This window comes from Vicugna pacos, chromosome X (assembly GCF_048564905.1).
Source record: "Vicugna pacos chromosome X, VicPac4, whole genome shotgun sequence".
NCBI lineage: Eukaryota > Metazoa > Chordata > Mammalia > Artiodactyla > Camelidae > Vicugna > Vicugna pacos.
In genome coordinates, this window is record NC_133023.1 from 6251884 (window position 1) to 6269223 (window position 17340).

At 41.8% G+C, this 17340-nt stretch overlaps 1 protein-coding gene across 1 annotated transcript in view; it reads left to right on the top strand.

The window, feature by feature from the left end:
* Nucleotides 1-17340, top strand: part of LOC107035041 (E3 ubiquitin-protein ligase Midline-1) — a 363662-nt gene that overhangs the window by 8572 nt on the left and 337750 nt on the right. The window contains exon 7 of the mRNA XM_072956626.1: nucleotides 2970-3177. Within this exon, the coding sequence (XP_072812727.1) occupies nucleotides 2970-3177 (208 nt within the window). The remainder of the gene's footprint in view (nucleotides 1-2969; nucleotides 3178-17340) is intronic.

Genomic DNA, 17340 nt, shown 5'->3' on the forward strand with positions numbered 1-17340 from the left:
TCAGGGTCTTCTTGTCTTAGTTCCTCCTTGAGCCCTAGTAGCTCGGTCATCCGGTAGGGCCAGGTCTTACGGCCTTTGAGAGAATACTCGCTCCCCTGCTCAGCTCTTGAGGATTTTCTCGGCTCCCCTTTACGCTTCTCTTTGACACGGACGGGATGCTGAAACGCGTCAGCAGCCTGCAGCCCACGGGCCAGACTCGGCGGCCTGGTCCTGCAGACTAAGTTTTATTGGCACACAGCCGTCCCCGACTTTTGCTTACGGTCTATGGCTGCGTCCATGCTAGGACACCAGGGTCCTTTTTTTTTTAATTTTAGTTTTTATTAAAGAGCAGTTGACTTACAATGTTAGTTTCAGGTGTTCAGTACAGCAAGTCAGTTGCACACATATATACAAACTTTTTCCAGTTTCTTTTCTGTTGTAGATTATTATGAGATAATGAATATAGTTCTCTGCACTGTACAGTAGGCCTTGTTACTTACCTGTTTTATTTACTTTTTCCCAAGGTATTTGTTTTTTTCCTTCCAGTTTTTTTGAGATTAAGAGCTACAGCGTAATGAGTTAATGTGTATGTATATGCGTGTGGGTGTGTGTGTGTGTATATATATATATATATATGCACTTATTTGCGTATTCATGTCACTATGTAGAGAAGCGATGAGCACATGGAGTTACCAGCAATGTTTTTTCCCTGATGATAGGATGTACTTTCTCAACAGCTTTCGAATACGCCACACAGCACACGTTGTATATCACCTCCCTGGCACCCACTTAGCTCGTAGCTGCAGCTTTGTGCCTTGTGACCGCTGTGAGGTGATACGTCATTGTAGTTTGGATTTGCATTTCTCTGATAATTCCGTAGGTTGCTGTTTGGTTTTGCTTATGGTTTCCTGTGCTGTGCAGAAGCTTGTAAGGTGCATTAGGCCCCATTTGTTTATTTCTGCTCTTCTCTCCATTGCTTGGGTAGACGGCCCTAGGAGAACACTGCTGAGATGTATGTGAGATAATGTTGTGCCTATGTTTTCTTCTAGGAGGTTTATAGTGTCTTGTCTTATATTTCAGTCTTTAAGCCGTTTGGAGTTTATTTTTGTGCGTGGAGTGAGGGAGGGTTCTAGCTTCATTGACTGACATGCTGCTGGAAAGAAACGGTCTTTTCTCCGTTGTATGTTCTTAGTCCCTTTGTCAAAGATTAACTGACCAACAGTGTGTGGGTTGATTCCTGGGCTCTCTGTTCTGTCCCACTGGTCCCCGGGTCTGTTTTATGCCAGCACCACGCTGTTCTGCTTGCTGGAGCTCTCTTGTGTTGTCTGCAGTCTGGGAGGGTTATTTCTTCAGCAGTGCTTTGGCAATTCAGGGTCTTTCGTGACTGCATATAAACTTTAGGACTATTTGTTCTAGTTCTGTGAAAAGGTCCTGGGTAATTTGATAGGGGTCACGTTACAGCTGTAGACTGCTTTGGGTAGTATGGCCATTTTAACGATATTAATTCTTCCAGACGCAGAACACAGGCTATCGTTCCCTTTCTTTCAGTCCTCTTTAGTTCCCTTGGTCAGTGGTGGTTGCTTCTCCCCCCGTCCGTCTTTCACCTCCTTGGTCAGGTTTACTCCTCAGGAGTTTGTTTCTGGATGCTATTTTAAAAGGAATTGTTCCTTTACTTTCCTTTTCTGACATGTCATTGTTTGTTAGTGTGAAGAAATGCCACTGGCCGATGATGGTGTATCCTCCCCCCTTGCCCCATTCTGTTACCAGCTCTACCAGTTTGTGTGGAGCCTTGAGGGTTTCCTATAATAGCATCATGTCATCTGCATATAGCGACAGCTTTACCTCTTCTCTTCCCATTGGGATCCCTTGCATTTTTTCTTTTTCTTATCTATGTGATATATAGTAGTATGTATCTGTGCATCCCAAACTGCTAATTGATCCCTTCCCCTCCTTCCCCCCTTTGGTAAGCAGAGTTTGTGTTCTGGATCCGTGGGCCTATCGAGGGGAGAAACCACAGGGCGAGCATAGCTGACAATATTTCTGAGCTGCCTTTTCCAAAGAAAGCGTGCTGGTCCCTGATCCAAAAGAGAGGGTTTTAAAGGCGTGTCATGTCTGCGTCCAAGCAGCGACTAGCCATCCTTTGGCCTCCTCGCAAGGGACCGTAACATACTGTCCCAAGCCTGCTGCCTCGGGCTCGCGGCCAGCATCGTGTCCCACCACAGTCAGCCGTACCAGACCGTCCCTGTGACCGTCCGAGGGCTGTGCGCTGGGCGGAAGGGGCCTGGCAGCCGTCGTGGGCTCTGCTTCACGTTGTAACTCACTTCCTGCCTCGAAGCACCTTGTGCCCGACCTGGTGGTGAGGGTCAGGGCGTCGTCCAAAGCAGTGCCGCATGCTCGAATGGTCAACAAGATGTTTAGGTGTGGTTCTGCCAGGATTTTCTAAGGGTTCCATTTTGAAAACACAAATGCGAATAATGAAATAGGGAAGGCCTTATTATGTCTGTGAATGAACTTAGGAGTTAAAAACCCAGGTGATACCATCACATCGTGGGCTGAAACAGACAATTTCATATTCATTCTAAGCTCGTGCAAGTGCTGCTTTAATTTTGAACACGCAAACTACTGTAAGCCTTTAGAATCTTTCTTAAAATCTGCAGTCTTGATTTGTTTGGTTTCTGGTCTGAAGTCTCTTGAGCATGAACTCATTTTGAGCTGACTGAAGACCATTCTCTCCTCGCTTCCGGGACGCCCTTCGCCCGGGGCAGTTTGTGTACAGCTGGGAGCCGGGGAGAGAGCTTATACCCCGTTTTGGTTGATCTGTGGCCGTGCTGTGGCTGAAGAGTTAGCGCTTCGGCACCTTAGAACTGACCGTGAGCATGAAGGCTGGGGCATACTGTATCCTTTCTCAATCCCCGTATGAAAGTATGTTTTTGGCCCAGCGGAAATACAGTTGTTTTCATCTTCCTCTTTTTGTGAAACCTTTTTTTCAGGCCAACCATTTAAACTGGACCCCAAATCTGCACATCGCAAGCTAAAGGTGTCCCATGATAACTTGACGGTAGAACGTGATGAATCCTCCTCCAAAAAGAGCCACACGCCTGAACGCTTCACCAGCCAGGGGAGCTATGGTGTAGCTGGCAACGTGTTCATTGACAGTGGCCGCCATTACTGGGAAGTGGTCATAAGCGGAAGCACATGGTAGGTACTTGTATCTATTGTCCCACTACAAAAAGACACCATCAGTCTGGACTCGGTCAGAGCAGGTGGAGCTGGAGTGGGGGGGGTGTGTGATGAGCTCATCACTCTGCTGTGAGGGAGTTTCCAGGCTCCAACACAGGGTGAGGAACCAGGGACTCAGCATAGCCTCTCAGTGCAGGAGAGAAAGGTGAGTGTGAGGAAAGTACGGGAGCCAGAGTGAGGCTCCAGGTCAGGGGGAGAGAGCAGGGCTAGTGTGCAGGAGGTCGGAGGTTCAAGTCCGAGGGCAGAAGAGAGGGATTTGCAAATAGTGATGAGGAAAGAGGAGAAAGGGTACAGGAGAGATTTGGGAAAGGAGGACAGATTTGGATATTGTTATGAGCAGAGAGGAAAGAACAGGGAGGAGAGATATACTTATGATCAGAGGCGAGAAAGGAGCAATTTGGAAATAGTTAGGAGGGGAGAGGATATAGGAGACACTTGAAAATAGTTATTAGGAGAGAGGTGAGATTTATAAATAGTTCTGGGGAGAAAGGAGAGATATGCAAATAGTTATCAGGAGAGAGGAGAAGACATTTAGAAATAATTATGAGGAGAGAGGGGAGATTTAGAAAGAGTTATGAAGACAAAGGAGGGAGAAGGAGACATTTGGAAATAGTTATGATAAGAGAGGTGAGATGTGAAAGTAGTTATCAGGGAAGAAGAGAGATTTGGGAATAGTTATGATGAGACAGGACAGCACAGAAGAGAGATTTGGAAATCGTTATCAGCAGATAGGAAAGATTTTGAAATAGTTATCACAAAGGATGAGGGAGGACATACTTAGAAATAGCAGAGAGGACAGAGGAGAGGTTTGGAAATTGTTCAGAGGAGAAAGGAGAGATTTAGAAATACTTAGTATGAGAAAGGAGGACAGGTTTGGGAATAGTTATGATGAGAAAAGAGAGAACAGAGAGGAGATATTTGGAAATGGTTATGAGGAGGGATGAGAGATTTGGAAATGGTTACGAGGAGAGACGACGATAGATTTGGGCAAAGTTATGAGGATAGAGGAGAGATCTGGAATTATGAGAAGAGATGAGAGATGAGAGATTGTGGAATACTTAAGACGAGAGAGGTGAGAGCACAGAAGAGAAATTTGGACATCGTTATGAGGAGAGATACAACAGAGATTAGAAAATACTTACAAGGACAGGGGAGAGATTTGGAAACAGTTATGAGGACAAAGGAGAGAGAAAGATTTGGAAATACTTATGAGGAGAGAGGATAGAAGAGAGATAAGGAAACAGTTATAACAGGAGAGAAGAGAAGAGGAGAGATTTAGAGATAGTTATGAGGAGAGAAGAGCAGAGGTCCTTGGGAATAGGAGGATAGACGACAAATTTAGAAATACTTCTGGAGAGATTTGAAAATCGATATGAGGAGACAGGAGGAGAGATTACGAAACAGGGAGAGAGAAGAGATATGAAAATGATTATGAGGCAAGGCGAGAAAAGAGATATTAGGAGAGACTTACGACGGTAGAGGAGAGATTTAGAATAAATTCTGTGGAGGGGGGTCATAAGATTTCGAAACACTTGGGAGGAGAAAAGAGAGTTTTCGGAATACTAAAGAGGAGACAGGTGACAGCAAAAAGGAGAGATTTCGAAATCGTAATGAGACTATAGGAGAAGAGATAGGAAAGAGTTATGATGAGAGGATAGAACACAGATTCAGAATTAATTATGTGGCGATAGGATCAGAGATTTAGAAACACTTGTAAGAACAGAGCAGGGATTTCAGGATACTTAAGGGGAGACAGGTGAGAGCACACAGGACAGATTTGGAAATCGTTATCAGGACAGAGGAGGAGAGATTCACAAATAAATTTCTAGAGAGATATGAAAAGAGATTTCAAGATAAATTTATACATAATTAAGAGGAGATAGAAGCGATTTGAAAATGCTTATGAGGACAGAGGAAAAGAGAGATTTATAAATACTTACAAAGACACAAGACAACAGACATACTACGAACGACTTACTACTAGAGACTATAGAGCAGAGATTTAGAATTACATGGAGAAATAAAAACATACAACAGATATGGAAATAGTTATGAGGAAAAAGGAGTGGAGAGATTTGGAACTCGTTATCAGGCCACAGGAGAGGGGAGATTTTGAAATAGTTATGAGATGAGAGAACGAAAGACATGTTATGCAAAATTCGAGAGGAGAGAGGATAGTGGGGAGATTTAGAATTAAATTTGTAAACATTTGTGAGGAGACAGCAGAGATGTTGGAATACTTATCAGGAGGGAGGTGAAAGCAAGTAAGAGAGATTTGGAAATCGTGATGAGGAGATAGGAGGACTGAACTCAAGTTAATTATGAGGAGAGATGAGACAGGAGAGATTTGGAAATCGTTCTGAGGAGAGAGGAGAAAAGAGATAAAAGGAAAGATTAACGAGGAGTGAAGATAGAAGAAAGATTTAGAACTTACTATGTGGAGATAGGATGAGAGATTTCAAAACAGTTCTGAGGTGAGACGAGAGATTGTGGAATACTAAACGGAAGAGAGTTCAGAGGAGAGAGCAGAGATTTTGAAATCGTTATCAGGACACAGGAGATGGGAGATATCGAAATGGTTATGAGGAGAGAGGACAGAGGACAAATTTAGAATTAATTATGTGGAGATAGGATGAGAGATCTGGAAACAGATGTGAGGAGGGGGGAGACATTTGGAATACAAAAGAGAAGAGAGGTGAGACCAGAGAGGAGAGTTTTGGGAATCCTTGTGAGCAGATAGGAGAGATTTGGAAATCGGTATCAGGACACAGGAGACGGGACATTTCGAAATAGTTATGAGGAGACAGGATAGAGGAGAGATTGAGAAGCAATTATGCAGAGAGAGGAGGAGAGATTTGTAAACATTTGTGAGGAGACAGTAGAGATTCTGGAATACTTATGAGGAGGGAGGAGATAGCACAGAAGAGATATTTGGAAATAGCTCTGACAAGATACTAGAGAGCTCAAATTAATAAAACGAGAGATGAGAGGACAAAATTGGAAATCATTATGAGTAGAAAGGAGAGATGTGGAAATCGTTATGAGGACATAGGAGGAGAGATCTCAAATTAATTAAGAGGAGAGATGAGAGGCGAGAGATTTGGAAATAATTATGAGGAGAAAGGAGAGATTTGGAAATCATTATGAGGAGAAATGAGAGATTTGGAAATCGTTAGGAGGACAGAGGTTAGAGGAAAGATTTAGAATAGATTATGTAGAGATGGGATGAGAGATCTGGAAATAGTTGTGAGGAGAGGGGAGAGATAAGAGAACAGAGGTGAGAGGAGAGTTTTGGGAATCCCTGTGAGCAGATAGGAAAGATTTGGAAATTGTTGTCTGGACACGGGACAGGGTATATTTTGAAATACTTACGAGGAGAGAGGATAGAGGAGAGATTGACAAGCAATTATGTGGAGAGAGGAGGAGAGATTTGTAAACATTTGTGAGGAGGCAGTAGAGATTCTGGAATACTTATGAGGAGGGAGGTGATAGCACAGAAGAGAGATTTCGAAATCGTTATGAGAAGATACTAGAGAGCTCAAATTAATTCCAACGAGAGATGGGAGGACAAAATTGGAAATCATTATGAGGAGAAAGGAGAGATGTAGAAATCGTTCAGAGGACACAGGATAGGAGAGATTAGAAATACGTATCAGGAGACAGGAAAAGGGAGATATTATGAAGTATTTATGAGAAGAGAGGATACAGGAGAGATGTAGAATTAATAATGCGGAAAGAGGAGGAGAGATGTGTAAACATTTGTGAGGAGACAGTAGAGACTTTGGAATACTTATGAGGAGGGAGGTGATAGCACAGAAGAGAGATTTCGAAATCGTTATGAGAAGATACTTGAGAGCTCAAATTAATTCAAACGAGAGATGGAAGGACAAAATTGGAAATCATTATGAGGAGAAAGGAGAGATGTGGAAATCGTTCAGAGGTCACAGGACAGGAGAGATTTAGAAATACGTATGAGGAGACAGGAAAAGGGAGATATAATTAAGTATTTATGAGAAGAGAGGATACAGGAGAGATTTAGAATTAATACTGCGGAAAGAGGAGGAGAGATGTGTTAACATTTGTGAGGAGACAGTAGGTATTTTGGAATACTTAGGCGTAGAGAGGGGATAGCACAGAAGAGAGATTCCGAAATCGTCATCAGGAGATAGGAGAGATTTGGAAATCGTTATGAGGACATAGGAGGAGAGATCTCAAATTAATTAAGACGAGAGATGAGAGGCGAGAGATTTGGAAATAATTATGAGGAGAAAGGAGAGATTTGGAAATCATTAGGCAGAGAGAGGTTAGAGGAAAGATTTAGAATTCATTATGTGGAGATAGGATGAGAGATCTGGAAACAGTTTTGAGGTGAGAAGAGAGACTGTGGAATACTAAACAGAAGAGAGGTGAGAGCAGAGAGCAGAGATTTTGAAATCGTTACGAGGACACAGGAGATGGGAGATTTCGCAATCAGTATGAGGAGAGAGGATAGAGGAGAGATTTAGAACTTACTATGTGGAGATAGGACGAGAGATTTCAAAACACTTGTGAGGTGAGACGAGAGATTGTGGAATACTACAGAAGAGAGTTCAGAGGAGAGAGCAGAGATTTTGACATCGTTATCAGGACACAGGAGATGGGAGATATCGAAATGGTTATGAGAAGAGAGGACAGAGGACAAATTTAGAATTAATTATGTGGAGATAGGATGAGAGATCTGGATACAGATGTGAGGAGGGGGGAGACATTTGGAATACAAAAGAGAAGAGAGGTAAGACCAGAGAAGAGAGTTTTGGGAATCCTTGTGAGCAGATAGGAGAGATTCCGAAATCGTTATCAGGAGATAGGAGAGATTTGGAAATCGTTACGAGGACGTAGGAGGAGAGATCTCAAATTAATTAAGAGGAGAGATGAGAGGCGAGAGATTTGGAAAGCACAGAAGAGATATTTGGAAATCGTTATGAGAAGATACTAGAGAGCTCAAATTAATAAAACGAGAGATGAGAGGACAAAATTGGAAATCATTATGAGGAGAAAGGAGAGATTTGAAAATCGTTATGAGGAGAGAGGTTAGAGGAAAGATTTAGAATTGATTATGTGGAGATGGGATGAGAGATCTGAAAATAGTTGTGAGGTGAGAGGAGAGACTGTGGAATACCAAACAGAAGAGAGGCGAGAGCAGAGATTTCCAAATCGTTATGAGGCGAGAGGAGGAAAGAGATGAAAGGAAATACTTATGAAGAGAGATGAGAAAAGAGATATTAGAAATTTCTGAGCACAGCAGATAGAGGAAAGATTTAGAATTAATTATTCAGAGAGAGGAGGGGAGATTTGTAAACATTTGTGAGGAGACAGTAGAGACTTTGGAATACTTATGAGGAGGGAGGTGATAGCGCAGAAGAGAGATTTCGAAATCGTTATGAGAAGATACTAGAGAGCTCAAATTAATAAAACGAGAGATGAGAGGACAAAATTGGAAATCATTATGAGGAGAAAGGAGAGATGTGGAAATCGTTAGGCAGAGAGCGGTTAGAGGAAAGATTTAGAATTGATTATGTGGAGATAGGATGAGAGATCTGGAAACACTTGTGAGGTGAGAAGAGAGACTGTGGAATACTAAACAGAAGAGAGGTGAGAGCAGAGAGCAGAGATTTTGAAATCGTTACGAGGACACAGGAGATGGGAGATTTCGCAATCGGTATGCGGAGAGAGGATAGAGGAGAGATTTAGAATTAATTACGTGCAGATAGGACGAGAGATCTGGAAACAGTTGTGATGAGAGGGGAGAGATAAGAGGAGAGAGGTGAGAGGAGAGTTTTGGGAATCCTTGTGAGCAGATAGGAGAGATTCCAAAATCGTTACCAGAAGATAGGAGAGATTTGGAAATCATTATGAGGACGCAGGAGGAGAGATCTCAAATTAATTAAGAGGAGAGATGAGAGGCGAGAGATTTTGAAATCATTATGAGGAGAAAGGAGACATTTGGAAATCATTAGGCAGAGAGAGTTTAGAGGTAAGATTTAGAATTCATTATGTGGAGGTAGGATGAGAAATCTGGAAACAGTTGTGAGGAGAGGAGAGAGATTGTGGAATAGTAAAGAGAAGAGAGGTGAGAGCAGAGTTTTGGGAATCCTTGTGAGCAGATAGGAGAGATTTGGAAATTGTTGTCTGGACATGGGACAGGGTATATTTCGAAATACTTACGAGGAGAGAGGATAGAGGAGACATTGAGAAGCAATTATGCGGAGAGAGGAGGAGAGGTTTGTAAACATTTGTGAGGAGGCAGTAGAGATTCTGGAATACTTATGAGGAGGGAGGTGATAGCACAGAAGAGATATTTGGAAATCGTTATGAGAAGATACTAGAGAGCTCAAATTAATTCAAACGAGAGATGAGAGGACAAAATTGGAAATCATTATGAGGAGAAAGGAGAGATTTGGAAATCGTTATGAGGACAGAGGTTAGAGGAAAGATTTAGAATTGATTATGTAGAGATGGGATGAGAGATCTGGAAATAGTTGTGAGGAGAGGGGAGAGATAAGAGAAGACAGGCGAGAGGAGAGTTTTGGGAATCCCTGTGAGCAGATAGGAAAGATTTGGAAATTGTTGTCTGGACACGGGACAGGGTATATTTTGAAATACTTACGAGGAGAGAGGATAGAGGAGAGATTGAGAAGCAATTATGCGGAGAGAGGAGGAGAGATTTGTAAACATTTGTGAGGAGGCAGTAGAGATTCTGGAATACTTATGAGGAGGGAGGTGATAGCACAGAAGAGATATTTGGAAATCGTTATGAGAAGATACTAGAGAGCTCAAATTAATAAAACGAGAGATGAGAGGACAAAATTGGAAATCATTATGAGGAGAAAGGAGAGATTTGAAAATCGTTATGAGGAGAGAGGTTAGAGGAAAGATTTAGAATTGATTATGTGGAGATGGGATGAGAGATCTGAAAATAGTTGTGAGGTGAGAGGAGAGACTGTGGAATACCAAACAGAAGAGAGGCGAGAGCAGAGATTTCCAAATCGTTATGAGGCGAGAGGAGGAAAGAGATGAAAGGAAATACTTATGAAGAGAGATGAGAAAAGAGATATTAGAAATTTCTGAGCACAGCAGATAGAGGAAAGATTTAGAATTAATTATTCAGAGAGAGGAGGGGAGATTTGTAAACATTTGTGAGGAGACAGTAGAGACTTTGGAATACTTATGAGGAGGGAGGTGATAGCGCAGAAGAGAGATTTCGAAATCGTTATGAGAAGATACTAGAGAGCTCAAATTAATAAAACGAGAGATGAGAGGACAAAATTGGAAATCATTATGAGGAGAAAGGAGAGATGTGGAAATCGTTAGGCAGAGAGCGGTTAGAGGAAAGATTTAGAATTGATTATGTGGAGATAGGATGAGAGATCTGGAAACACTTGTGAGGTGAGAAGAGAGACTGTGGAATACTAAACAGAAGAGAGGTGAGAGCAGAGAGCAGAGATTTTGAAATCGTTACGAGGACACAGGAGATGGGAGATTTCGCAATCGGTATGCGGAGAGAGGATAGAGGAGAGATTTAGAATTAATTACGTGCAGATAGGACGAGAGATCTGGAAACAGTTGTGATGAGAGGGGAGAGATAAGAGGAGAGAGGTGAGAGGAGAGTTTTGGGAATCCTTGTGAGCAGATAGGAGAGATTCCAAAATCGTTACCAGAAGATAGGAGAGATTTGGAAATCATTATGAGGACGCAGGAGGAGAGATCTCAAATTAATTAAGAGGAGAGATGAGAGGCGAGAGATTTTGAAATCATTATGAGGAGAAAGGAGACATTTGGAAATCATTAGGCAGAGAGAGTTTAGAGGAAAGATTTAGAATTCATTATGTGGAGGTAGGATGAGAAATCTGGAAACAGTTGTGAGGAGAGGAGAGAGATTGTGGAATAGTAAAGAGAAGAGAGGTGAGAGCAGAGTTTTGGGAATCCTTGTGAGCAGATAGGAGAGATTTGGAAATTGCTGTCTGGACACGGGACAGGGGAGATTTCGAAATAAGGATACAGGAGAGATTGAGAAGCAATTATGCAGAGAGTGGAGGAGAGATTTGTAAACATTTGTGAGGAGACAGCAGAGATGTTGGAATACTTATCAGGAGGGAGGTGAAAGCAAGTAAGAGAGATTTGGAAATCGTGATGAGGAGATAGGAGGACTGAACTCAAGTTAATTATGAGGAGAGATGAGACAGGAGAGATTTGGAAATCGTTCTGAGGAGAGAGGAGAAAAGAGATAAAAGGAAAGATTAACGAGGAGTGAAGATAGAAGAAAGATTTAGAACTTACTATGTGGAGATAGGATGAGAGATTTCAAAACAGTTCTGAGGTGAGACGAGAGATTGTGGAATACTAAACGGAAGAGAGTTCAGAGGAGAGAGCAGAGATTTTGAAATCGTTATCAGGACACAGGAGATGGGAGATATCGAAATGGTTATGAGGAGAGAGGACAGAGGACAAATTTAGAATTAATTATGTGGAGATAGGATGAGAGATCTGGAAACAGATGTGAGGAGGGGGGAGACATTTGGAATACAAAAGAGAAGAGAGGTGAGACCAGAGAGGAGAGTTTTGGGAATCCTTGTGAGCAGATAGGAGAGATTTGGAAATCGGTATCAGGACACAGGAGACGGGACATTTCGAAATAGTTATGAGGAGACAGGATAGAGGAGAGATTGAGAAGCAATTATGCAGAGAGAGGAGGAGAGATTTGTAAACATTTGTGAGGAGACAGTAGAGATTCTGGAATACTTATGAGGAGGGAGGAGATAGCACAGAAGAGATATTTGGAAATAGCTCTGACAAGATACTAGAGAGCTCAAATTAATAAAACGAGAGATGAGAGGACAAAATTGGAAATCATTATGAGTAGAAAGGAGAGATGTGGAAATCGTTATGAGGACATAGGAGGAGAGATCTCAAATTAATTAAGAGGAGAGATGAGAGGCGAGAGATTTGGAAATAATTATGAGGAGAAAGGAGAGATTTGGAAATCATTATGAGGAGAAATGAGAGATTTGGAAATCGTTAGGAGGACAGAGGTTAGAGGAAAGATTTAGAATAGATTATGTAGAGATGGGATGAGAGATCTGGAAATAGTTGTGAGGAGAGGGGAGAGATAAGAGAACAGAGGTGAGAGGAGAGTTTTGGGAATCCCTGTGAGCAGATAGGAAAGATTTGGAAATTGTTGTCTGGACACGGGACAGGGTATATTTTGAAATACTTACGAGGAGAGAGGATAGAGGAGAGATTGACAAGCAATTATGTGGAGAGAGGAGGAGAGATTTGTAAACATTTGTGAGGAGGCAGTAGAGATTCTGGAATACTTATGAGGAGGGAGGTGATAGCACAGAAGAGAGATTTCGAAATCGTTATGAGAAGATACTAGAGAGCTCAAATTAATTCCAACGAGAGATGGGAGGACAAAATTGGAAATCATTATGAGGAGAAAGGAGAGATGTAGAAATCGTTCAGAGGACACAGGATAGGAGAGATTAGAAATACGTATCAGGAGACAGGAAAAGGGAGATATTATGAAGTATTTATGAGAAGAGAGGATACAGGAGAGATGTAGAATTAATAATGCGGAAAGAGGAGGAGAGATGTGTAAACATTTGTGAGGAGACAGTAGAGACTTTGGAATACTTATGAGGAGGGAGGTGATAGCACAGAAGAGAGATTTCGAAATCGTTATGAGAAGATACTTGAGAGCTCAAATTAATTCAAACGAGAGATGGAAGGACAAAATTGGAAATCATTATGAGGAGAAAGGAGAGATGTGGAAATCGTTCAGAGGTCACAGGACAGGAGAGATTTAGAAATACGTATGAGGAGACAGGAAAAGGGAGATATAATTAAGTATTTATGAGAAGAGAGGATACAGGAGAGATTTAGAATTAATACTGCGGAAAGAGGAGGAGAGATGTGTTAACATTTGTGAGGAGACAGTAGGTATTTTGGAATACTTAGGCGTAGAGAGGGGATAGCACAGAAGAGAGATTCCGAAATCGTCATCAGGAGATAGGAGAGATTTGGAAATCGTTATGAGGACATAGGAGGAGAGATCTCAAATTAATTAAGACGAGAGATGAGAGGCGAGAGATTTGGAAATAATTATGAGGAGAAAGGAGAGATTTGGAAATCATTAGGCAGAGAGAGGTTAGAGGAAAGATTTAGAATTCATTATGTGGAGATAGGATGAGAGATCTGGAAACAGTTTTGAGGTGAGAAGAGAGACTGTGGAATACTAAACAGAAGAGAGGTGAGAGCAGAGAGCAGAGATTTTGAAATCGTTACGAGGACACAGGAGATGGGAGATTTCGCAATCAGTATGAGGAGAGAGGATAGAGGAGAGATTTAGAACTTACTATGTGGAGATAGGACGAGAGATTTCAAAACACTTGTGAGGTGAGACGAGAGATTGTGGAATACTACAGAAGAGAGTTCAGAGGAGAGAGCAGAGATTTTGACATCGTTATCAGGACACAGGAGATGGGAGATATCGAAATGGTTATGAGAAGAGAGGACAGAGGACAAATTTAGAATTAATTATGTGGAGATAGGATGAGAGATCTGGATACAGATGTGAGGAGGGGGGAGACATTTGGAATACAAAAGAGAAGAGAGGTGAGACCAGAGAGGACAGTTTTGGGAATCCTTGTGAGCAGATAGGAGAGATTCCGAAATCGTTATCAGGAGATAGGAGAGATTTGGAAATCGTTACGAGGACGTAGGAGGAGAGATCTCAAATTAATTAAGAGGAGAGATGAGAGGCGAGAGATTTGGAAAGCACAGAAGAGATATTTGGAAATCGTTATGAGAAGATACTAGAGAGCTCAAATTAATAAAACGAGAGATGAGAGGACAAAATTGGAAATCATTATGAGGAGAAAGGAGAGATTTAGAAATCGTTATGAGGACAGAGGTTAGAGGAAAGATTTAGAATTGATTATGTGGAGATGGGATGAGAGATCTGGAAACAGTTGTGAGGTGAGTAGAGAGACTGTGGAATACTAAACAGAAGAGAGGTGAGAGCAGAGAGCAGAGATTTTCAAATCGTTACAAGGACACAGAAGATGGGAGATTTCGCAATCGGTATGAGGAGAGAGGATAGAGGAGAGATTTAGAATTAATTACGTGCAGATAGGACGAGAGATCTGGAAACAGTTGTGAGGAGACGGGAGAGATAAGAGAAGAGAGGTGAGAGGAGAGTTTTGGGAATCCTTGTGAGCAGATAGGAGAGATTCCGAAATCGTTATCAGTAGATAGGAGAGAGTTGGAAATCGTTACGAGGACATAGGAGGAGAGATCTCAAATTAATTAAGAGGAGAGATGAGAGGCGAGAGATTTGGAAGTAATTATGAGGAGAAAGGAGAGATTTGGAAATCATTAGGCAGAGAGAGGTTTGAGGAAAGATTTAGAATTGATTATGTGGAGATGGGATGAGAGATCTGGAAATAGTTGTCAGGTGAGAGGAAAGACTGTGGAATACCAAACAGAAGACAGGCGAGAGCAGAGATTTCCAAATCGTTATGAGGCGAGAGGAGAAAAGAGATGAAAGGAAATACTTATGAAGAGAGATGAGAAAAGAGATATTAGAAATTTCTGAGCACAGCAGATAGAGGAAAGATTTAGAATTAATTATTCAGAGAGAGGAGGGGAGATTTCTAAACATTTGTGAGGAGACAGTAGAGACTTTGGAATACTTATGAGGAGGGAGGTGATAGCGCAGAAGAGAGATTTCGATATCGTTATGAGAAGATACTAGAGAGCTCAAATTAATTCAAACGAGAGATGGGAGGACAAAATTGGAAATCATTATGAGGATAAAGGAGAGATTTGGAAATCATTAGGCAGAGAGAGGTTAGAGGAAAGATTTAGAATTGATTATGTGGAGATAGGATGAGAGATCTGGAAACAGTTGTCAGGTGAGAAGAGAGACTGTGGAATACTAAACAGAAGAGAGGTGAGAGGAGAGAGCACAGATTTTGAAATCGTTACGAGGACAAAGGAGATGGGAGATTTCGAAATCGGTATGAGGAGAGACGATAGAGGAGAGATTTAGAATTAATTACGTGCAGATAGGACGAGAGATCTGGAAACAGTTGAGAGGAGAGAGATTGTGGAATAGTAAAGAGAAGAGAGGTGAGAGCAGAGTTTTGGGAATCCTTGTGAGCAGATAGGAGAGATTTGGAAATTGTTGTCTGGACATGGGACAGGGTATATTTCGAAATACTTACGATGAGAGAGGATAGAGGAGAGATTGAGAAGCAATTATGCAGAGAGGAGGAGAGAGGTGTAAACATTTGTGAGGAGACAGTAGGTATTTTGGAATACTTAGGCGTACAGAGGGGATAGCACAGAAGAGAGATTCCGAAATCGTTATCAGGAGATAGGAGAGATTTGGAAATCGTTATGAGGACATAGGTGGAGAGATCTCAAATTAATTAAGAGGAGACATGAGAGGCGAGAGATTTGGAAATAATTATGAGGAGAAAGGAGAGATTTCGAAATCATTAGGCAGAGAGAGGTTAGAGGAAAGAATTAGAATTGATTATGTGGAGATAGGATGAGAGATCTGGAAACACTTGTGAGGTGAGAAGAGAGACTGTGGAATACTAAACAGAAGAGAGGTGAGAGCAGAGAGCAGAGATTTTCAAATCGTTACGAGGACACAGGAGATGGGAGATTTCGCAATCAGTATGAGGAGAGAGGATAGAGGAGAGATTTAGAATTAATTACTGCAGATAGGACGAGAGATCTGGAAACAGTTGTGAGGAGAGGGGAGAGATAAGAGAAGAGAGGTGAGAGGAGAGTTTTGGGAATCCTTGTGAGCAGATAGGAGAGATTCCAAAATCGTTAGCAGAAGATAGGAGAGATTTGGATATCATTATGAGGACGCAGGAGGAGAGATCTCAAATTAATTAACTGGAGAGATGAGAGGCGAGAGATTTTGAAATCCTTATGAGGAGAAAGGAGACATTTGGAAATCATGAGGCAGAGAGAGGTTAGAGGAAAGATTTAGAATTGATTATGTGCAGATAGGATGAGAGATCTGGAAACAGTTGTGAGGAGAGGGGAGAGATTGTGGAATACTAAAGAGAAGAGGGGTGAGAGCAGAGAGGAGAGTTTTGGGAATCCTTGTGACCAGATAGGAGAGATTTGGAAATCGGTATCAGGACACAGGAGACGGGAGATTTCGAAATACTTATGAGGAGACAGGATAGAGGAGAGATTGAGAAGCAATTATGCAGAGAGAGGAGGAGAGATGTGTAAACATTTGTGAGGAGACAGTAGGTATTTTGGAATACTTAGGCGTACAGAGGGGATAGCACAGAAGAGAGATTCCGAAATCGTTATCAGGAGATAGGAGAGATTTGGAAATCGTTATGAGGACATAGGTGGAGAGATCTCAAATTAATTAAGAGGAGCGATGAGAGGCGAGAGATTTGGAAATCATTATGAGGAGAAAGGAGAGATTTGGAAATCGTTATGAGGTCAGAGGTTAGAGGAAAGATTTAGAATTGATTATGTAGAGATGGGATGAGAGATCTGGAAATAGTTGTGAGGAGAGGGGAGAGATAAGAGAAGACAGGCGAGAGGAGAGTTTTGGGAATCCCTGTGAGCAGATAGGAAAGATTTGGAAATTGTTGTCTGGACACGGGACAGGGTATATTTTGAAATACTTACGAGGAGAGAGGATAGAGGAGAGATTGAGAAGCAATTATGCGGAGAGAGGAGGAGAGATTTGTAAACATTTGTGAGGAGGCAGTAGAGATTCTGGAATACTTATGAGGAGGGAGGTGATAGCACAGAAGAGATATTTGGAAATCGTTATGAGAAGATACTAGAGAGCTCAAATTAATAAAACGAGAGATGAGAGGACAAAATTGGAAATCATTATGAGGAGAAAGGAGAGATTTGAAAATCGTTATGAGGAGAGAGGTTAGAGGAAAGATTTAGAATTGATTATGTGGAGATGGGATGAGAGATCTGAAAATAGTTGTGAGGTGAGAGGAGAGACTGTGGAATACCAAACAGAAGAGAGGCGAGAGCAGAGATTTCCAAATCGTTATGAGGCGAGAGGAGGAAAGA